Consider the following 19,866-nt stretch of genomic DNA (forward strand, 5'->3'; position numbering starts at 1 on the left):
TGCAGATACAATAATGAAACAGGAAACTACAGTGGATAGCTGTTCACTTGGAATAATTTGATGTTTCAACTAGTGACTATGAATTAGGATGACAGGGCTCTTGGCGTAGGAACTTATCTTACCTCACAAATTAGGACGGGGGTGACACAAGGTCAAGCCAGTGAGAACCCTTATAAAGGTCTTATTTTTCTTTTCCCTTTATAAAGCCGTCATTCTTCTACCCAGCCTTAAGTAAGATGATTTAGAACAGACAGAAGAATGAGTTCTGTTACAAAATATAGTTTCTTATTTGCCAGGAAATGTGATCCTTGAAACACAAAGCACTCTTTTCCAAAGAAAATGAGATCTGCAATCTTCTTGCAGCTCTCCGTCTTTATCAATTTAAGAGTTAATGAGAAATAGCTTGAGAATTTACCCATGTGGGGGCCTAAATATGCCATAGAAAACCCCTCTGGAACTCTCAGTACCAGCAGTACTATACATCTCCCCTTTCTCAAATGTGACTCTTGACCTTGAATCCCAGACAAGCCTAGAAATCCAAATTTCCCTAAGGACAGAGGCTTCAAATCTCCTAGTTCCACCTGATTCGAAGTTTCCCTTTGCCAAGATCATCAACGTATGAAGACACTTTTATTAATACATCTGTTGGTTGGCGACTCCCTTCCTTGTGCCTTGAAATTCAACTACTCTAGTGCAAGAGCCAGAGTGCTAGGGAGCTGTGTGCATGTATGTGTATGAACGTGTGTATACAATTTTAAATTGGAGTTTGAAAATACTGTTTAGAATTGGAGTTTGAAAATACTATTTAAAATCCTCCTATATCAAAAAATAAAACACACAACAATAACTGGAAACATCCTGAATGTTCAGTAATAGGCAAATAGTTTAATAAAGTAATACATCCATATTATATGACATCACATGCCTATTAGAATGCTTAATCATACACATTATTAAACTAGAATGAAGGCCATGATATAGTCTTAAAGAAAAAGCAAGAGAGGGAGAAAAACATGGCTGTGCATGTATGTTTATAGCACACATATTTATATAAACATGGGAAATATGAAATATATACCCTAGATTCAATATTAGCTCTGGAAGCTATGAATAAGACTCAGACTAAAGCGGAATCACATCACCCACATATTTAACTTACTTGAATTCAATTATATGTGCTTAGACATATAAGGTATATATTAGGCAATAAAGGGAGGTGGAATAATAATTTCAGTAGTGTAGAGATTCTGTCATTCCATTCAGTGAGTGGAGGCCCCACATGGGAGTGAAATGGGAGTGTGAAAATGATGTTACCTCCGTGGGCTGAGGTTTTTGGTGTGTATCTCCTGGTGTGAGCATCTAACCAGGCTGAGTGGCCCCAAAAGAACAATCCAGCTTATTTTCATCTAATACCCAGCCAAAAACCAAAAATATCTTCCAGCCATGAAGTAAACACTCATTTATTAGTATTTACTGAGCTAGATTAACTAAGAGATTGTGTAATGAACTCAAACATGGGTGGAACCTTCCTTAGAGATTTGTCAAGGCAATATTTAAACTTCAAATGGCTGATCTCTGTGCTGATGTGGAACCTGTTCTCTGTAAAAATGCAAACCCACTGCATTAATTTGTATTCACACATATACGATGTTTGGCTCTTTGTAGCAAACATGCATTGCTTTAATAACTTTTAAATATATATAAAATATGTATTTTTATATATTTTATGTATATATTTTATATTATATATTATATATATATTTAAATATATATATAATTTTTTAAATTAAGTATTTAAATATGTAAAGAATTTTTGTATTCTCTCTCGTAATTTCATTTCTGGTAACCAGATGTTTAAATATTACACTACCATTTCCTACAAACAATAACTTCCTAAAAACTGCTAGGCAAAAAAAGGGGTATATGTTGACCATATTAAGAGGTACAGGGAACATATGTCCATAACTGGTCACTTAGTTACTAGTAATACATTTAGAGCAAAGATATGTTCCTTTTTTTCTTGGACGAATTCCCTTAGAGATTCTAGGATTCTAGGTTTAAGGACAACAGTAATGATAGCTGTCATTTAGAGTGATAATTATGTATCAGTTATTCTATTAAGTGCTTCATGTGTGTTATCTTAACTTAGCAATAACCTTGCCCAGAGTGTTATTGTACTCATACCCCATTTTAGATGTGAGCAAACTGAGTCTTGCAGAGTTTACCCAAATCGCTGAAGTCCACATAGTAAGTAAACTGGCATGGAGCCCAGCCTTACTGGTCTAATGAGCTCAAGCTCTCAACCACTATGTATATTCTACTCTTGCCCTGTTTTAATGGATTTGAACTTTCTGAATAAAACCATTATTTTAAATAAGGTTGCATTTAGCTACCAATGACAGAAAACTCCAAAATGACAGGGCAAACAAGACATAAGTTTATTATTCTTATGTACAAAAGCAGTCTATAAGTAAGCAGTCTATAAGCAAGCAGTCCAGGGCTGGTGTGGCAGCTCCACAATGTCTCTAAAAAGCTAGGTTCCTGTCTGGTGGCTCATCTTCATAAATGGCCGCCACATTCATCTCTTGATTCAAAAAGGCTGCTGGAACTCCAGGTGAATTCCAGGCAGCAAGGAAGGTGGACAGGCAAAAGAAATACCTCATTGAGAGTCAGCTCGCTATTTACATCTTTTTGGCCACATTTAGCTCTAAGAAGGGAGAAGAGTTGAAAAACTGGAAGTTTTAAGAATTTAAATGACCACTCTTCAATCTTATATTGTTTACATTCCTGTGATTACACAACCCCACCTCCAAAGTCTCCAGATCATTCATTACTATTTACTAAATACTCAAAACCTTGTGAAAGTGAGATTTTTTTTTAATTGTGTTTTGTATTGTATTGCTGTTCCCCGTTTTGTAAGTTGAAGAAGTGATTTCTGGGATCAACCCACTTAAGATCAAGATTTTGGAGGAGATGAAAGAATAACCTGGAAATACAGATATCTCAGTGGAAGTAAAAGTCAGAAGCAGAAATGCACTGAGTGTAAACCCTGTGAATTTGCAGAAAGCTTGATGTTTACAAAAAAGAAAAAAGAAAAGAATTCCAGATTCAAGGATTAATCACAGTATGGAGCATGTGGCTCTGAAACCTTCCTTCCAATCAGTTGTGATGGTGTAAATCAGGGTAATGATTGCAAGAACAGGGACACGAAAGTCAAGCTCCTGAGACAGAAACAAGTGTCAGAAACTTAAACACATGCAGTGAGTCGAAGCATGACACAATGAGGTAGTTCCTCAGTCTCGTCCTCACGTTGGCCAAGGCTGAAATCTCACCCAGCCTTGACACTATGGAGCAAACATGTTGTCCCAGGTGAGACAGTTCCAAACACTGACAGTCAAAGGAGGAAATGTGAAGTGTAGATTTAAACCTGCAGGAAGATGCAGTATAGAAGGAGAGTTGTTTTGGGGGTAGTAAATATCCTAGGACCGAGTATCAAGCTAGAGTAAGAGAGGGGCATCTGGCATAACCAAGCTTAATAACTGCAATGACTTAATAATCACTCCTATGTTTTGACATTATTATTATCCTCATGGGTACTATTATTGTCCCCATTTCATAGCTAAGGAAACAGCAGTTGCAAGCATTTGAGTAACTAGCTCCACAGTTGGCAAAATGGAACGTAGGAAATTGTCTTGTCTTACTTCATCACCCCTCAGACAGGGAATTCTTCAGACAAAGGACCATATCATATCTGGGATCTCTGTTCCTATGGCATTGACCACCCACCTCTAAACCCTGAGCATCACAAGTCACAGGTCAGATTTAACAACCTGTGTCTGAAGCTCAGAGAGCTAGGTAGCTTTTTAGGCCATTATAGCATCATGTCTCAAGATATATTGAAGACTTTTGAGAATCCTCTGAAGGAGGTTTATGCTTTGCAAATTTAAAACTTATAAAACAAATAATTTTGTTTTCTTCTGTTGCCCTCTCTTTCCAGGGAAATTTTACTTAAAAAATAACTGATGAACTTGTCACACTGATACTATTTAATCTAAGTACCATAATAATATAAATATACTCTTCTAGATTATTGAAGTGTGGAAATGACCTGGTCCGAAGCCAACATATGTTGGTCTCTGGTAGAGATGCATATTGTTGTCCAAATAAAGAAATCAGTTGAGAGAAAACAATGTTCAGGTATGGCACTTTCTTCAGGATGAAAATCTTTAACTGTTATGTGTTACTTGGGCTAACATAAGATACTTTTATCCAAAATGATTGAATCTAGAAGAGTAGAGCTCAAACAAGAGGCTTGCGTGACGGGGATGAGCTAGTCCTGGGGGAATCCTGAATGTGTTCTCCAAAATTACAAGAAATGGGACCACAATGGAAACACAGGAAAGGAGACAATCTGAGTCTGTCTGTTCAACACATTCCTTTACTGGAGAGGGTGTTAAAGAGAAAATAATGCTTTTATATGCTCTATGTCCCACCCAGGGTCTGAGAGGGGGCATAAAAAAGCAAAGATTTGTAAATACCAAGGGGGGCTGGGCAGAGGTAAAGGAGTGGGCAAGAAGAACAGGATAGAGTTTCAAATAAGGGAGAGAGGTGAAAGATGGAAAATGACTAAGAAAAAAAAGTCAAAGAGTGATGTCACAAAATACTCTTGGAGGGAATTATTCAACCATCTAAGAAAAATGCAACTGTGAGGAAAAAGCAAGTCAAACAATCTTAAGACAATAGAGAGCCAGAAAATCCAGTTCTCATGAAAAATCACATACTATTTCTTTAATAGTATAACAATCAAAAATATCTGCAAGAAAAAAATTTATATGTTTTATATAAATATTTACATAATATTTATATATTGGAGAATATATAAACTAATATATATATATTGGAATATATACATTAGTATATATATATATATTAGAATATATAAACTAATATTTATATATTGGAGAGTTTCCATGTATTTAAATTATTTTTAGATCATGTGTGTTTATATATATGTAAATCAATGTTTATAAGCATGTTTTGTGTACAGTCTGAATAAATGTGTATAGTCTGAATAAATGCATAAATTATGTGGATATTAAATATTTATACATAAATATAAAAATTATTCTCAATAATACTCTGGAGGACGTAAGATTTTGTTCCATGAAAAAGAACTTAGTTTCAGAGAAATCAAATGACTGGCTCAGGGTTAATGATACAAAACAAGTTAACCTAAGTTAACAATTCAGAATAGTTTCCCATCTAGCCCCAGATCTCCTGTCAATAAAGTCCAGACTCTTATTCTGCTAGCAATAATTGTTCATTTCACAGAAATTTCAGACAAAAATAAGTGTATTCTGTACTAAGAACTTTTAAACATTGATTAGGAGTTATATGGTTCTTAATCCTGACTTCTTTATTTCATCAGCTCTACCATAGTCCCAGTTAAGGACTTATCATCTTACTCCTCCTTGGGTACTAAATCATATTGATTCTTCCTTTCAACAGTGTTTAAAATTCATCATGATTCTATCCTTATTCTCTCACAGTAGGACTATAATTTAAATGGCATCTAAACTGATTTCCTCCTGATCAAGTGTCTACCCAAACCTGCCATGCCCTCAGACACCACATTACTTTTCATGAGCCACTAAATATGGCTCCCATATTCAGCCACTTCATAGCTCCTATATGCTATTTAACTGAGCACAATCTTCATTTCCATATTCAAAGTCCTCCCCAATATGCCCAACTGTAACTCTCAATATACCTTCTACTTTCCCCACAGCCCTAAGATCCAGCCAAGCCAAACCTAGAATCCTTCACTATTCTCCAAATATATCCACATCTTTTTCTGTCTCTAAACCTTTGCTTAAATTTTGATTCAGTCACAATTTCAACAGCCCCCATTTTGAATTAAAAACCTCTCTAAAAGATTTATGTCAAGTGTTGCCTCTTTCTCAAGACTCTTCACCACACTATTAACTTCCTGCCGTAATAGAACCCTCATTGAAATTTATAGGAAGTATGTCCTGCTTTGCATTATAGGTATTTGGTATTTCTATTAACCTCCCTACTCAATGGAAAGCTGTCATGTGTTCCTCAACTTTATATGCCCTTCAACAGCAAACAGAGATATATAGCACTTCATAAGTGTTTGCTAAATTGAATTCAGTTAGTTCTTCCCAGTTACTAAAACTGCAACTCTTTTAAGTGAGATATATATATATTTCTCAAAATCAATAGTGACTAGAAAAAAATTTTAACAAACCAATATTTTAAATGAAATCATAGCTGTTCAAGGGGGTTTCCAGAGATGCATTGAAATATTAACTGAAAGTATGTTTTTATGTAACCAAACATTTTACTGTTCTCAAAGACATATATCACCAAAATTTGGTTGCTCCTTATTAGAACATTATACCCACAGGAATAATTGTTGGGCCAAGCTTTATGCTATGGAAGTCTAAGGAAGAAGTATGTGCCATGAACAAGTAGACACTGGAAGAAATAGACCACTTGTGATCACATAAACATAATCACCCTCAACCAGCTCAAACTAAAATAAGTATGTTTCTTGTGATTCACAGTGTTAGAATCCCAGTGGACTTAACTTTAAAAGGGCATGGTGTATCTCATACAGCTGCTCTGAGGCTGGGTCAAAATAGCTATCCTTGCTCAACCTTTTGAGCTTTGGATCAATAACAACAGGCCCAGACTACACTAAGAAAACTGAATTGCTTTCACTGAATCAAATGTTCAACAAGCACAAAACCAGGCTATATCTCTATCTCTCTATCTCTATCTCTATCTCTATCTCTATCTCTATCTCTATCTCTATCTCTATCTCTATCTCTATCTATCTTTCTATTCACCTCTATCTATCTATCTATCTATCTATCTATCTATCTATCTATCTATCTATCTATCTTTCTCTCCATCTATCCGTCCATCTATCTATCCATACTAGCTCATTTTCTGTGCATTGCTGCAATAATATTGTTATATGCGTATACATATATTAATGTTTATTGAGCACTGACTTTGTGCAAAACACTATTCTGAGTGTGTTACATATAGTAAACCTCACCACAACAATTCTGTAATGTAGTTAGTTATTATCCCATTTTATATATGATGAAATCAAGGCTCAGGAAGTTTAAGTAACTGCCCAAGTTGATACAGCTGTTAGGTAGTGGGGCTGGGATTTAAATCCTGGAAAATTTCCTCCAGGGTCCATAGTTTTAACCATTCAATGATATACTACCAGAGCAGGGTTTCGTTTTCTTCACAGAGGTTGAGGAAGTCCCTGGAAGCTATTGTATTTCTAGAAAAGACCTACAGAGACATTATAGAGGTGAAGGCCCCGGTGCACATAAAAACATAGATAGCCTACTATGTTTCTGTCTTACTAGCTATGATATTGCAACTATTTCTTGAAGATGGAATTGAGAAGCTACACTTAAAGCACATAATAAGCAGGCAAGCTGGCAAGGCAGCCGGATGGGCTGTGTGTAAGGATTTCCTCACTGGCCAGGCAAATAGAGCACTCACAGGAGCAGATTCTGTACCAGGCCCTGTAGAGTAGGCCTCGAGGGGTGTCAATCAGAATGATGAGAATGGAAAATGACCGCAGTTATTTCATTCAGTCTTGAAATACAGTGAAGCAGTTCGCCTTCTACAGGAATGCACACATAAGCAAACAAAGCCATGGATGACTCAGTGCTGCATATTGTATCTGGGAGGAAAGAATGCAGTGACTAAGATGTTACGGGTAAACAACTCACTTTCCCTGGGAGATAAACAGGAGCACTATATACCACAGCATTCCCTCCACATTATTTTACAGAAAGGAACCAGAGAAGCTTCTTGAATAGGGGAGTTTTATCTGATGGCACCCAGAGCTAGTTTGACTGGTTGAAGACTTCATCTTACTTCTTTTCCAATGAAAGAACAATACAAAAGGCCCTAAAAAATGTGTTCAGAACTCATGATATTGAAGAGAACTTGCCAGAGGTAATAAAATCCAGAGAAGCTAGGTAGAAGTTGAATTTGGAATGAAATATTCGACAATACTTAGCTTTCATTCCAAAGGGCTGCCCTTAATAGTACGGCAGCTTATGGGGCTGACGAAGTTAAAATAACAAGTTGTGGCATTCACTATTTTTAAAGTGTTGAGCCGCAGCCTTCACTGGGTAAACAAATCACATAGAAACATCTGTGCCCCTCTGAATTACTGATAGGACTATTTTTTCCACTGCCAAACAGCCTGCATATTAAGTATTCGCTCTATGCACTTCTGGGCCCAGGTGCCAAGAAAAAAACATGTAGCTATAAACTCATTCTTGATCTCTGCATGTTAGTATTGGACACTTATTCTTAGCTACTCTGTGGGTAAAATAAGTTGTGATTTTCTTTCCTACAAATTTCCCAAACCCTGTTTGGAATGCACTGTGTTGCCCTTGTACTAACGAAGTTCCTGTATCATTCACAATGACCTAATCGAGGTTCTTGGTTTTAAGTAAATGGCATGTTGATATAAAACTGATAGAGGTGAAGGGTGTTCTCTATGAAGAAGTATCTTGACCCTTTCCAATATCAGGACCCAAATCACTCCTTAAAAATGTGCAATGGAAATGAATTTATTTTCGCTCCACTCACAAATACCAAGTTTCACTGCAGCTAAAAATTTCAAGCATCTAAAACAATATGCAGACAACCGCTTCTAAATAAATACAGGCCTGCTTATTTGTTCCGTGTTACAGATTCTGATATGTACTTATGAATGTGAACTATATGTCAGATATGAGAGGGAAAATCAGAGTTCCATACACAACCTGCCCCCTGCCCTCTGGAATTTAGAAAAATATTTCTGTGTTTCCTTAGTGAAAATAAAACACAAGCTTATGTCCTGCAAATATTATGATTAACATTTGTGTTTGGGGTAGAAGAGCCCATCAAAATAACTCCATTTGTGAGAAAGTTGAAAGATTTAGTTTGTAATAAGAAGCAAAAATAGAGGCAAGTGAAACTTGTAATTAAGTGAATGGATCTTACAAATATTATTTCCAATTAAGTTTGGCCCGAGGGTGGAGGAAAGTATTATAAGACATGCTTCTGGAAACGATTAGCAAAAGAATACCTTCAAGGGTGGCAATAACTTCCTTGATGTCTATGTGAGAAGAGATTTGTCCCCACCCTTCTGTCCCAGGGGAAATGACAAAAACTGCAGAAGGAAGTTCTTCCTCATTCCCACGGGTGTCGGTGTGTCACGGAGAGGAGACAGAGCCCTCTCTTACCTGCACAGGTGCTCCCGTCGTAGGTCTCGCACACCCACTCGTGGCACTCACACAAGGGCCCGAAGTACACGCCCGGCTCGCTCACGTGACAGATGCAGACACCGCAGTCACACCGGCCCCGGCCGTGGCACAGAGTGCCCCCTGGGGGCTGCCCCGGTGGCCGGCACCGGCGCTCCGATTCGGCCTGGGAGAGCCTGCACAGAGCACCAGGCCCGCTTCTGCAAGGGGTGACAAACCACAGCAAGGCCATGGTCAGGCACAGACACTGCCCCTACTCCTCTGAGCCCATGTTTCTTCCCATTGTCCACCCAGGTAGCAACAGACAATCCCTGAGGCCCCACATTTCTCTGGGGGCCAATCTCCCTCTAGGAGAGCTGTGTTATCCCTGACCAGGGCCTATCACCTGAGAAATGGCCGTGACCCAAAATGTCTAAGTGGTGACTTGCCCACCTTCCCGTTGGACAGAGTAATAGGACCACCTTTTCGTTGGACAGAGATGATCCAACCTGTTCCTTGGAGATTTATCACTGAATCTTATATGCACATTTAAATACAAATTAGTCCAAAGTATGACATTTAGCTGACTTTTCAGTTCTCATTGAAAAGTCCATTGCTATCTGATGGCCAGAGGCAGTTATTTTATATGACAGAGACATAAATATATAGAAAGAGCTATATATACTATGATAGCGTAGGGTATAATGCTTTTCAAGGTTGCATTAAGCAGCGCTTATAAACCATATTTTTAAAACGTTTAGTTTTGCAATGCGCCTCAAAGTCTCCTACAAAATGTAATACTAAATGTAATACAGACCCATGAAATAATTCTGCCTGATAGGCTGTGAAAACATATAGATACCCATAGGAGTATCTATAACTCATTGCAGAAATTCCTCCTGATATGCATTGGATAGAAGGAAGTTATTTATTTATTCAATGATTCTATTTTTCTGATGTAAAAACAAAAGGACAGAGGTAAAGGAATACACAGAATAGATATAAGTAGAAACAGGAACAGGTTGAAAACAGTTTATCCCATGTCCAACTTCATAACTGCTCTTGGCTGAGGGCAGCCATCCTGCAAACTTGAGCCCTGCCACGCAAAGCAGGGCAGGTCTGTCTTAAAGAATAACAAACCAAACTTACCTCAGAGATGGCGAGAAGCTTTGAGGAACAGCTGACAGCCCGGAGAAGAGGAGGGAGGAGGCCAGCAGCAAGAAGTTCCTAAAGCCTGCAGGACGCATGCTGGGCTCCCGGGCTGTGGAGGCGAGCTGTGCTTCTGCAAGGTGGGGCTCACAGTAGGAGGCTGCAGGAGGGAGAGGTACCACCAGCAGATGGCCAGGCAGACAGACCCACCGACACTCAGGCGCGCGGGTCCAGGTCTCTACCCGGAGCTGCAAGTGCGTTGATGAGCTGCCTGCGAGGATTTGGGCAGCGGCACCGCTCTGGGCGGGGTGCTGGTGCCAAACCCCTCCAGTGGAGAGTCTAGGCAGGAAAGTAATTAGAAACAGTTGTACAAGCAGATGGTTTATTTTGACATTAAAAAAGAAATGTCCTGTTCACAAATTTGAGAAAATCGTTTCTTTCCTCAAGTACAGGCCCCAGAAATATTTGACAGCAGAATATTTGGGCTGGCTAATATTGAAGGGACAGATAAAATAATCCCCAAGATGGGAGGATGAGGGGGAGGCTGGTGATGTCAGTGTGAACACTTGAGTAGGAAATTATTCACCGCGTGCTTTTGAAGAAGCTGCACTATTTGGGAGATGAGCTGTGGGGGGGGGAGGGGGAGGCAAGCAAAATTGACAAACAAAACTTCTTCTTGTACTTTTTATCCCTTGATTTAAATTGTGTCTTGCATTTCTTAAGCCTTTAAAAAGTGTGTTGACTCTAGTGGTTCGAACCAGTAGTTTATCACACCACATTTTTTTCTTGACTTGAGCAATTCAAATTGTGGTTGTCTCAAATTCACCCCAGGCTTCCCCATGAATCAACTAAGAGAAAACAAAACAAAATGTCTAATTATAGTATCAATTGCACTGAAAATTCATCAGTGTCACTTATTAAGCACCTACTATGTACCCATCACTTAATGTATTTGATCTTTAGTTGTGACAATAACCACACATTTCTTTATTCATTTAGCAAACATGAATTTAACATCTGGGAGGTATCAGGCTCTGTGTAAGAGAGAGAGGACACAGGGAATTAAGGAGACATGAGCCCTGATCTGGGAATCCAGTGGGCATTTAACCAAAACAAAAACAAAAATATAAAAGGACAGAGGGTTGCAAATGCAATGAAAAAGGACTGTAATTACTTCCAGATTAGCTAGAGGCACCTGATCTAAGCAGGATGGTGGCACTTGAGTTAAGGGATAAAGGATGAATAGAAATCAGTTGGGTGGAAATGGGGAAGGGGTGGAAGAGAATGGGGAAGTTTTCTTATTCCCATTTTAAAGTTCAAGAAATTGAGGACAAAGAGTGACCTCTTGCTCAAAAGTAGCTGAGCTGTTCAAAAAATTACACAGGAAGTTAAAGTGAGACTTCAGCTGAAATCTGTGCGACCTCAAACCGCACATACTGTCCCTTATATTATGTGGTCATTTGGGGAAAGTATTGTGGAAGGTTATATGAAAGAGAAGAAAGCATTCTTCCTTTGCTCTAAGAAAAGCACTTTAGATGCAATGGTTCCTCCTGAAATAGAACCATCCAAGCTGTGATTCTAGGACCTTAAAATCAGGAATAAGCTATAACAGGATTGGATTTATCCCTGTCATTTATATCAACAGATATAAGACCACCCCCAACATTTGCTGGCTGGGGCAAGAAGGCAAATGAAGGTCCCCTGAACAGAGCCCCTTTCTCTGAGTTCCTCAGTCTCCATCTGCACCAGGAAGGGGTTTGACTGGGGAACACCCCAGCCCGCACAGCTAAGCCTCCTCCAAATTGCTGACCCTTTGTCAACGCTTAGGCACAGACAGGCACACACTGGTGGCTGAATCTACAATGGGGCAGCAGTACTGGGGGGAGGTGTGCATAGGCAAGAGAGAGGTCTAGGGAGAAAATTCTTGGAGTCTTAGGTTCCTAGAGTGTGGCTTAGAAGGAGTGACATAGACTCTGGCTTGACAGGTTCCCTGGATCATATGAACTACTCATATTGTGGGGAGGGCGGGTGTCAGGAGGAAGCAACTCAATCAATCAGTCTCAAAGTGAGACCTGTGAACCAGCAGCAGCACCTAAGAACTTGCTAGAAATGCAAGTTCTCAGGCCCCAACCCCAGACCCACTGAATCACAGAGTACATTTTAATAATACCCTGAGAAATCTATTTGCACATCATAATTTGAGAAGCCTCACAAAGCCCTGGACAAGGGCTGGGGCTACAGATGCCTGTTTCTAAGGGTGATACCTACATTCACTCATTCAAGTTCTGGCATTACATTACTTCTTTGCCATGTGTAACAATATGAGGATGTAGGAACAGGTTCTCTTGACAACTTCTGAAAACTTGGAGACTCAGAATATGGGAATAGTAGATGAGAAGCATCAATTCCAAAACCTGAATAGGAATTTGCAATGAAAACATGGGACTTTTAATAAATGAGTCATGTTTTCTGAGGGAAAATAAAAAAGCATTGTGAAATAGGGATTTTTTGTGTGAAATAGGGATCTTTCTGTGAAATAGGAATCTGTTGATGTTTGAAGATTTCTTTCATGAATTAAAACATGTTTTTTAACGTGTTGTTTTTACACAATGTGGTGTGCAATGAGGACTATTATCATTAAGAGTGTGCTGCTGTAAAGTAAAGATAGTATGTACTATGTGACTATGTATTTAAATACTCAGATCATTATATTACTGTGACTCAGAAATAATATTCCCAGGAAGTTGAAATAGTAATATTGTGGCTGACTTGGTGACTGAGTAGAGTCTTGGATCCATAAAACTCTTTTAAAGTAAAAGAAATAACTTAAAATTTTCTCTCTTTAGCAAATGTTGTTTTTGTTTGTCTGCCAAAGTACTAAATGCCTTGGAAATACCTACTTTCTCCCCTCTCCCAATTTGCAGAAACCTCAAGGACACACATTCCAATGAGAGCAAATGTAGGGCCCAATTACTGCATGGAAGGCCCTACGTTTCTCACTAACCCTGAAGTCCCTGTGACAGCTGTGGGGAAAAGGCAGTGGGTAGGACACACAGTGGAGCATGCCTGAGAGGATCCCCAGTATCTAGAACCAAACTTAAAGGGATTTAAAACATCTAAGTCCTTGAACATAGTCCTTGAGTCCTCAGGTTACAAAATCATAGAACCTCAGGAACAAGGGATTTCTTTTCAAGATCTAGTCCAAAATTAAATTTGTTCACAATATATAACACAACTGACAAATAATTAGATAGACTCATTAAGAAAACAAAAATTAAGGGTAACTCATCCTTTTCTAAGTGGCTATGAAGTTTTCACCTGTTGGTTTCAGATTTACTCCAAGAGGTCATTTAAAACTAATATCCTGACCATTGTCTTCCTGGAAATATTTTAAGATATGTGTTTTCCCCAGTCCCACACCTGTCCACATACTCCCCGCATTATTCTACACTTGTCAAGATAAACATTCTCATTTACATCACCTCTTCCTTGTGTATTACAACGTTGAGGCTTTGATACCCTGATTTCCTAAGTGTTTTTGCTTTGTCTGGTATAGCTGCATCTGTAAAGTATAACACGCACCACTGAGACCATAAAGTAGATGTGGTTTAATGTGTGTAGAATTGTTTTTTCATAAACTGTCCCCTGTACGTGGAAGGCAAGGAGAGTCCAAAGAAAGAGTCAGGTCCTTCTAGATTGGCAGGTGGCAGGCTTAATAAGGAGGGGAACTTACATAAAGAAGACAACCACCCGAGACAAGCAGATCTCAACAGCCACCCACTCAAATCTTAAATGTATAGAGAGCCCTTAACTGGTTTCAGTCACATACACCATACAGATGGTGTCAACAACACATTGCTCTCTCAAGGCTGTGTCTTTGAAAACTGCTCCCACTGTGGGAACAGTGGGTACAACATACATTCCAAAGACAGGGGAGGGAGGGAGGAGCCTCTAGTTGCCCAGGTCTATCTTACGGGTTAGTACTTTCAGTATTTTAGTACATGTACTATAGTTCTACTAATAAACTGATGGTCACGTTAACTTTTTGACCATCTCATTATTCCAACTGGGGGCTTTCACAAGTATATTTTCCCGAAATAAAAATTCATATTTATCTTTGTTCAATTTTATTTAGGCTCAGCTCTTTCATCCAGACCATCTAAAATCATTATGGATACTGTATTCACATTTCTCTCACCCTTCAAACAGTAAATATGATGAGTACACTTTCTCCATCTTTATGCGAATACTTGATAAGGCAGTTGAAAAAACCTTAGGCTGAGACCTAATTTTTAGGTCTCAGGCTTAGGTGAGACCTTCCTTCAAGACAATAAGTCCCTTAATCAGCACAGATTGAATAGGCAATCTAACCACTTACTAGCATCCTAAGTTGTCTGGAATCAACCTATGTCTTCATTGTGTTCACAAGAATCTTATGAAAGATCCCATTAATAAGTTGCCTCATTAATCTTAGTTTACCAGGTAAATCTTGGGCTTTCACACCTTTCTTTCAGCACCTAAAACACTGCCCCATACATATTATATACCCGATACATATTTCTGGCATTAATAAATTAATCAGAAATGATACACAATGTGAATAATAAACCTATGAATCAACAATTGATTCAGGTGATATAGTGGATCCTGTATCAGTTAGATAACAATTTGTAAACTTTAGTATCCTCCTGACATCATGTAGACAGCATGAATCCAAATAACACCAGATCCTCTTTCTACTATACCCCCAATTTTTATATCATTTTTACCTAATTCCAATAGCCATAATTCTGAGAGCTATCTTTGGTTCTTCTCTAAAATTCAGCAAAGCCCTGAATCATATTGATTCAAATTCTTAGCAATCTAGCCTCCCTCTTCAAGAACATTACTTTTACTTTTATCATGTACAGTTGGGAGGTTGTAGCCTCCCAACTGGCCTCGCTGCATTCAGTCTCATCCTTGTGTGTTACCCCTTACCCTGCTCCCTAGATCTGACATACAAATTTCATCACATCCATTCCCTATTAAAAAAATAATTTAATAGCATTCCATTGTTTGTATCATAAAGCTCAAGTCCTCTATAATTTCAAACAAGGTGATTTATGTTTGGACTCCAACTGCCTCCATAGTGGATGCTCTACTGAGATCACCTCTCCAGGGCCCATGGACTCATGCCCTAGCTGTGCACCCCTCACTGGGAATCGCCCTGTGTGTCAGTTATAGCCTCCCTTAAGGCTGATCACTCAGATCTAAGACAGTCCCCTAATCCCCGCTTGCAACAATATTGACGTCTTTATATCCCTCCTAAATGGAAATTGTAGAGCTGGACAACTTGATCATTGTGCTTCATGTCAACAAGACAGGAAAGACTCAAAAATTGAAGGCAACCAGAGATGTGAGGTGTGAGGCTGAACAAGAAGTGTTTTAGAAGTATTTATTTATGTATTATTTAAGAGTATGTATGTATGCATATAGTTTTCCTTTCTTCCGCCTTTCAAGCTTTATCTTTCTTTCTTTCTTCCTTCCTTCCTCCCTCCCTCCCTCTCTCCCTCCCTCCCTCCCTCCCTCCCTCCCTCCCTTCCTTCCTTCCTTCCTTCCTTTCTTCCTTCCTTCTCTGTATAAAGCTGGTCTCCTGATCCCACACCCTGTATTCTGTTTCATTTTGGGGGGAGCCCTTATCAGGGTCTGACATTATGTTTTTCTGTTTATTTACCTACTGTGTATAATCTACCACTCTCCACTTAAGTGCAAGTTCCGTGAGTGCAGGGATCTTTGCTCTCTTGTTCTTTGCTATAACTCCACTGCGTAGCACAGAGTAGTGTCCTCACAAATATTTGCTTCAAGAATAATTGAATGAATGAATAAATGAATGAATGACTTTTAAAAGTTTAATACACTTTAATTAAATTCAACAATTTGAACAAAAGGACAGTATTCAGGTTTAATGGAAGGAAGGAATTAACACAGTGTATTGAAATGAATTTAGACAACTAACATAAATATCAACAAGAAAATTATATTTGTCATGAAAAAAATCAAGAAAGCTAATCTAGAGTCAGATAATCAATAGTTCTTACTAAATTCTCCATATAAGTGTGACACAATAATTGTTCATTCACTTAAAGTCAAGTTTCAAGTAAAAAGAAAAAAAAAATTTCAACTCAAAACCCACTTGGATAATATTTTCAGCTAAAAGGAGGCCTCCAGGTTTTCAAATAGTAAAAGGTACACCAAGGCTTTCAGGAAGGCTAAATATTCCCAGGCAGCAATAAAAATAAGTTTAAATTTCCAAGAAAAAGAACTTTTCAGCTGGGCCAGAGCTGTGGAATAAAAAGGTGTTTAGTTAACATCTTTTCCAGACATTAGTACAGAACCAGAAGGCATTTTTTTCCTCCCACGTAGTAAAAACACCTGGAAATATTAGGAGCCTCTGGGATAAGAAATAATCTTTCAGTTTTCTGAGTATTTTTGCAGTTCTAGTTGATGCTGAAGGGAAATTTTAGGGAAAAATCTAGAAGTTGTTTTCACTGACTTCAGGGGAAAAGAAATTTATCATTTCAATGTTATTTTATCCTAACTAAGACTCTTAATTCTTAAAGTGATGCTCAGCGATTAATCAATTAATAACAACTGGGGCGATATAATCAGGAACAGACTAGTAGAGAGAACACTAAACTATTTGTTCAAGGGTTTCCCATAGCTGCTTGATCTTGGCTGGGTTCCTTCAACTTCTGAATTTCAGTTTCCAAAATGGCATGGTTGAAGGGAACATTGACTCTCTCCAATTCTAAATTGCTGTGTGTATACTTTCTCTAAGAAAATATTTGTCCAAAGTCTTCCTGTAATAAAGGGGAAAATAGGAATATATATATTTGCTTACATTTGCACACATAGTAGGGAAGAAATGGTGAAAACTCATAATTCGTTTTCTGGTTATGGGCATTTATATAGAGCTATTTTATATAGCGTAAGTTTTCAGAAGTTAAGAATTATTTCATTTATGTGCATTTTTATTTGAACTCTGTGCCCGGGCCTTTTCCTGTGCTGGTCTACGAAGCTGCACTCAGTAGCGTTAGCCACTCAGCTTCCTCCTTACTGTCGCACTGCTCAGGGATTTGGTGCAGTGTATACATTCACTACTCAGCTTTAAAATGTTATTCACACTACTGTTCATTATTTTTACTATTAATCCAATGTGACTAGGATCCATTCTATATAAGTCAGGGGGAAAAAAAAGAACAGACTAAAGAGAGACTGTGTGGATGACGAGACATGTTTGGCAAGTTGCGTGCTAGTGCCTGAGTCAGCGGCTTTGCCCTGAGTGCATTGCCTGAGACACTGATAAGATGATGGGAATAATAATAGTGGTAGAGCAGCCTATATCAGACCTAAGCATTTTCCCACAATAATATGCAACTTATAAAACTTCAGTTATAAGTATAAAAGACATTACATGGACTTTGAAATAACTTGTTGATGTAACTTGTTGGACTAGACAACCTGTAAACATTTTCTTTTTAGGATGAAAATTGTCAGCAAAACGTTTAATTTTCATAATGAAAAAAATGCATCTTGTAGAACATTTCACTTGATATAAACTTGGTAATCAATCTAGAGAAATTGTGTAAATTAATTAAATTGCTTCCGGCAAAGGGAGACGGGTAAATGAGGCCAATAATCAAAAAGAATAACTGAGTAGCTGAGTAAGAACTGGAATGACACAGCCAAATTTTTTTAAATTAATTAATTATTTAATTTTTCCCCATTATTACTTTTTTATTAGTTTCAGGTGCACAAAACAATGTAATAGTTAGACATTTATTATTTATATCCCTCACACAGTGTCAACCCCCCTACCCCCATCCACTATCCCTCTGACACAGCCAATTTTTAAAGGGACAGCAGCTCACTATCTTTCTGTGAATGACTCAGTTGATTACTACTTCTTTCACCTTCTGCTTTCCTCTTGACCAGAAATATACTTGCCTTTCAAGCTCTGGTTAAAATAATCGAACAATGATTTGCTCCTTAATTAGTTTATTCTGCCCTAAATCAGTTGCTTTGGCATTGTAGAGTCAAAGTAAGCTTCATAATCACTAATTCTGAAAATCTAAATGTCTTTAATAGTTCATGGTGTACTGAAAGGGTATTAAACACAATGAGAAAATTAACTTCATTGTTTCATAATTGTCATATTTTTAATTAACTCTCTACGACTATTTACAATTGATTGGGTTTAGCTGTGGATACAGAGATGGCACATACTTCTTTCAATTAATGATTAAACTATAAAATGGAACTAGAAGTTATTAATTAAATGATTTAACTTGTATATTTTTATTTCCATTCTGTTAGTTCTTTAAAAGAATTATTGCTATGACTTCAATACCTACATTTTTGAAAATTAGGGAAGTAACAAATAATTGAAAAATCAATCCATTCTCTTTCATTGAGAACTTACAACATGTTGGTCACTTTCCATGCCATATTTTATCAAATACAAGATGTCATTCTTTGTAAGATTCATCATTATTTTATGTACCACTGAGAAAAAAAAAGTGACCAATTAAACTGGACATGTATTCTTATCAGTTAGTTTTTTTTGTTTTTTTTTATCCTTATTGAAAAAGATCCTTTAGGTTTATTTCAAAATATATTAATTTTGGTCATGTTTCTCTATTCTATAAATAAAAAGGAAAGCACAAGTTAAATAAGTTGGTTGAGATATTTCTAAAACTTCTTTACAGAACCTAATATTAACTATTGAACTTAGAGTTATGTGACCGCTTTTCATACCATATCATCCTCTGGGTCAATAAGTGTTGATGATGCAGTTTTTCTTAAAACAATCTACAAAGGAAGTCAAATGTTTTTTAGCATACTTGTAGCCAAATTTTAGTTCCAACTTCCAGAATTTTGGTAAACTCATTTGAATCACTACGATCCACATCTGGTCAACACACCAATTTTGTTCAATGGTTGCTCTGCTAGTGTCCCTGGCATTTTATTTCAAGGGGTTGACACCACTATTGCAAGTTTCAAGTTTATGTCTTTGGGCATTTTTGTACATCATCGTGACTGCCAGGCTAACCAATATTGCAAGATGCCATCAATTGCTATTGATCTGATTTCAGATTTGTTAAAAATGTGAACAAAATATTCACCTCTAAATATCTGCCAGATGGATATTTTATCTTAATTCTTACAACAACCTCATGAGTTGGAAATATGTTGCTCACAAAAATCAGGCAAATAAACCAAGATAATAATGCTGATAAATCATAGATAAAGCATTTGTGCATAAAGTCAGTTGCTTCTTTTGGACAAAATTGGCCTTAGGTCAAATGACAAAGGAGGCAAATTTGTCTGGCACCCCTACATTTTCCACTTTAGTTATTTCTCTCTCCTTTCCTGATACTTG

The 19,866-nt window shown here is 37.8% G+C and overlaps 1 protein-coding gene across 1 annotated transcript in view; it reads right to left on the reverse strand.

The window, feature by feature from the left end:
- The window catches only part of ITGBL1 (integrin subunit beta like 1), a 201,082-nt gene extending 190,339 nt beyond the window's left edge, over nt 1–10,743 (reverse strand). Inside the window, exons 1-2 of the mRNA XM_081046458.1 lie at nt 10,446–10,743; nt 9,300–9,517 (exon numbers count right to left, since the gene is read on the reverse strand). Of these exons, the coding sequence (XP_080902584.1) occupies nt 9,300–9,517; nt 10,446–10,543 (316 nt within the window). The 5' untranslated portion in view covers nt 10,544–10,743. The remainder of the gene's footprint in view (nt 1–9,299; nt 9,518–10,445) is intronic.
- Nucleotides 10,744–19,866: the final 9,123 nt, after the last annotated feature.

This window comes from Rhinolophus hipposideros, assembly GCF_964194185.1.
Source record: "Rhinolophus hipposideros genome assembly, chromosome: 4".
In the NCBI taxonomy this organism is placed as follows: domain Eukaryota; kingdom Metazoa; phylum Chordata; class Mammalia; order Chiroptera; family Rhinolophidae; genus Rhinolophus; species Rhinolophus hipposideros.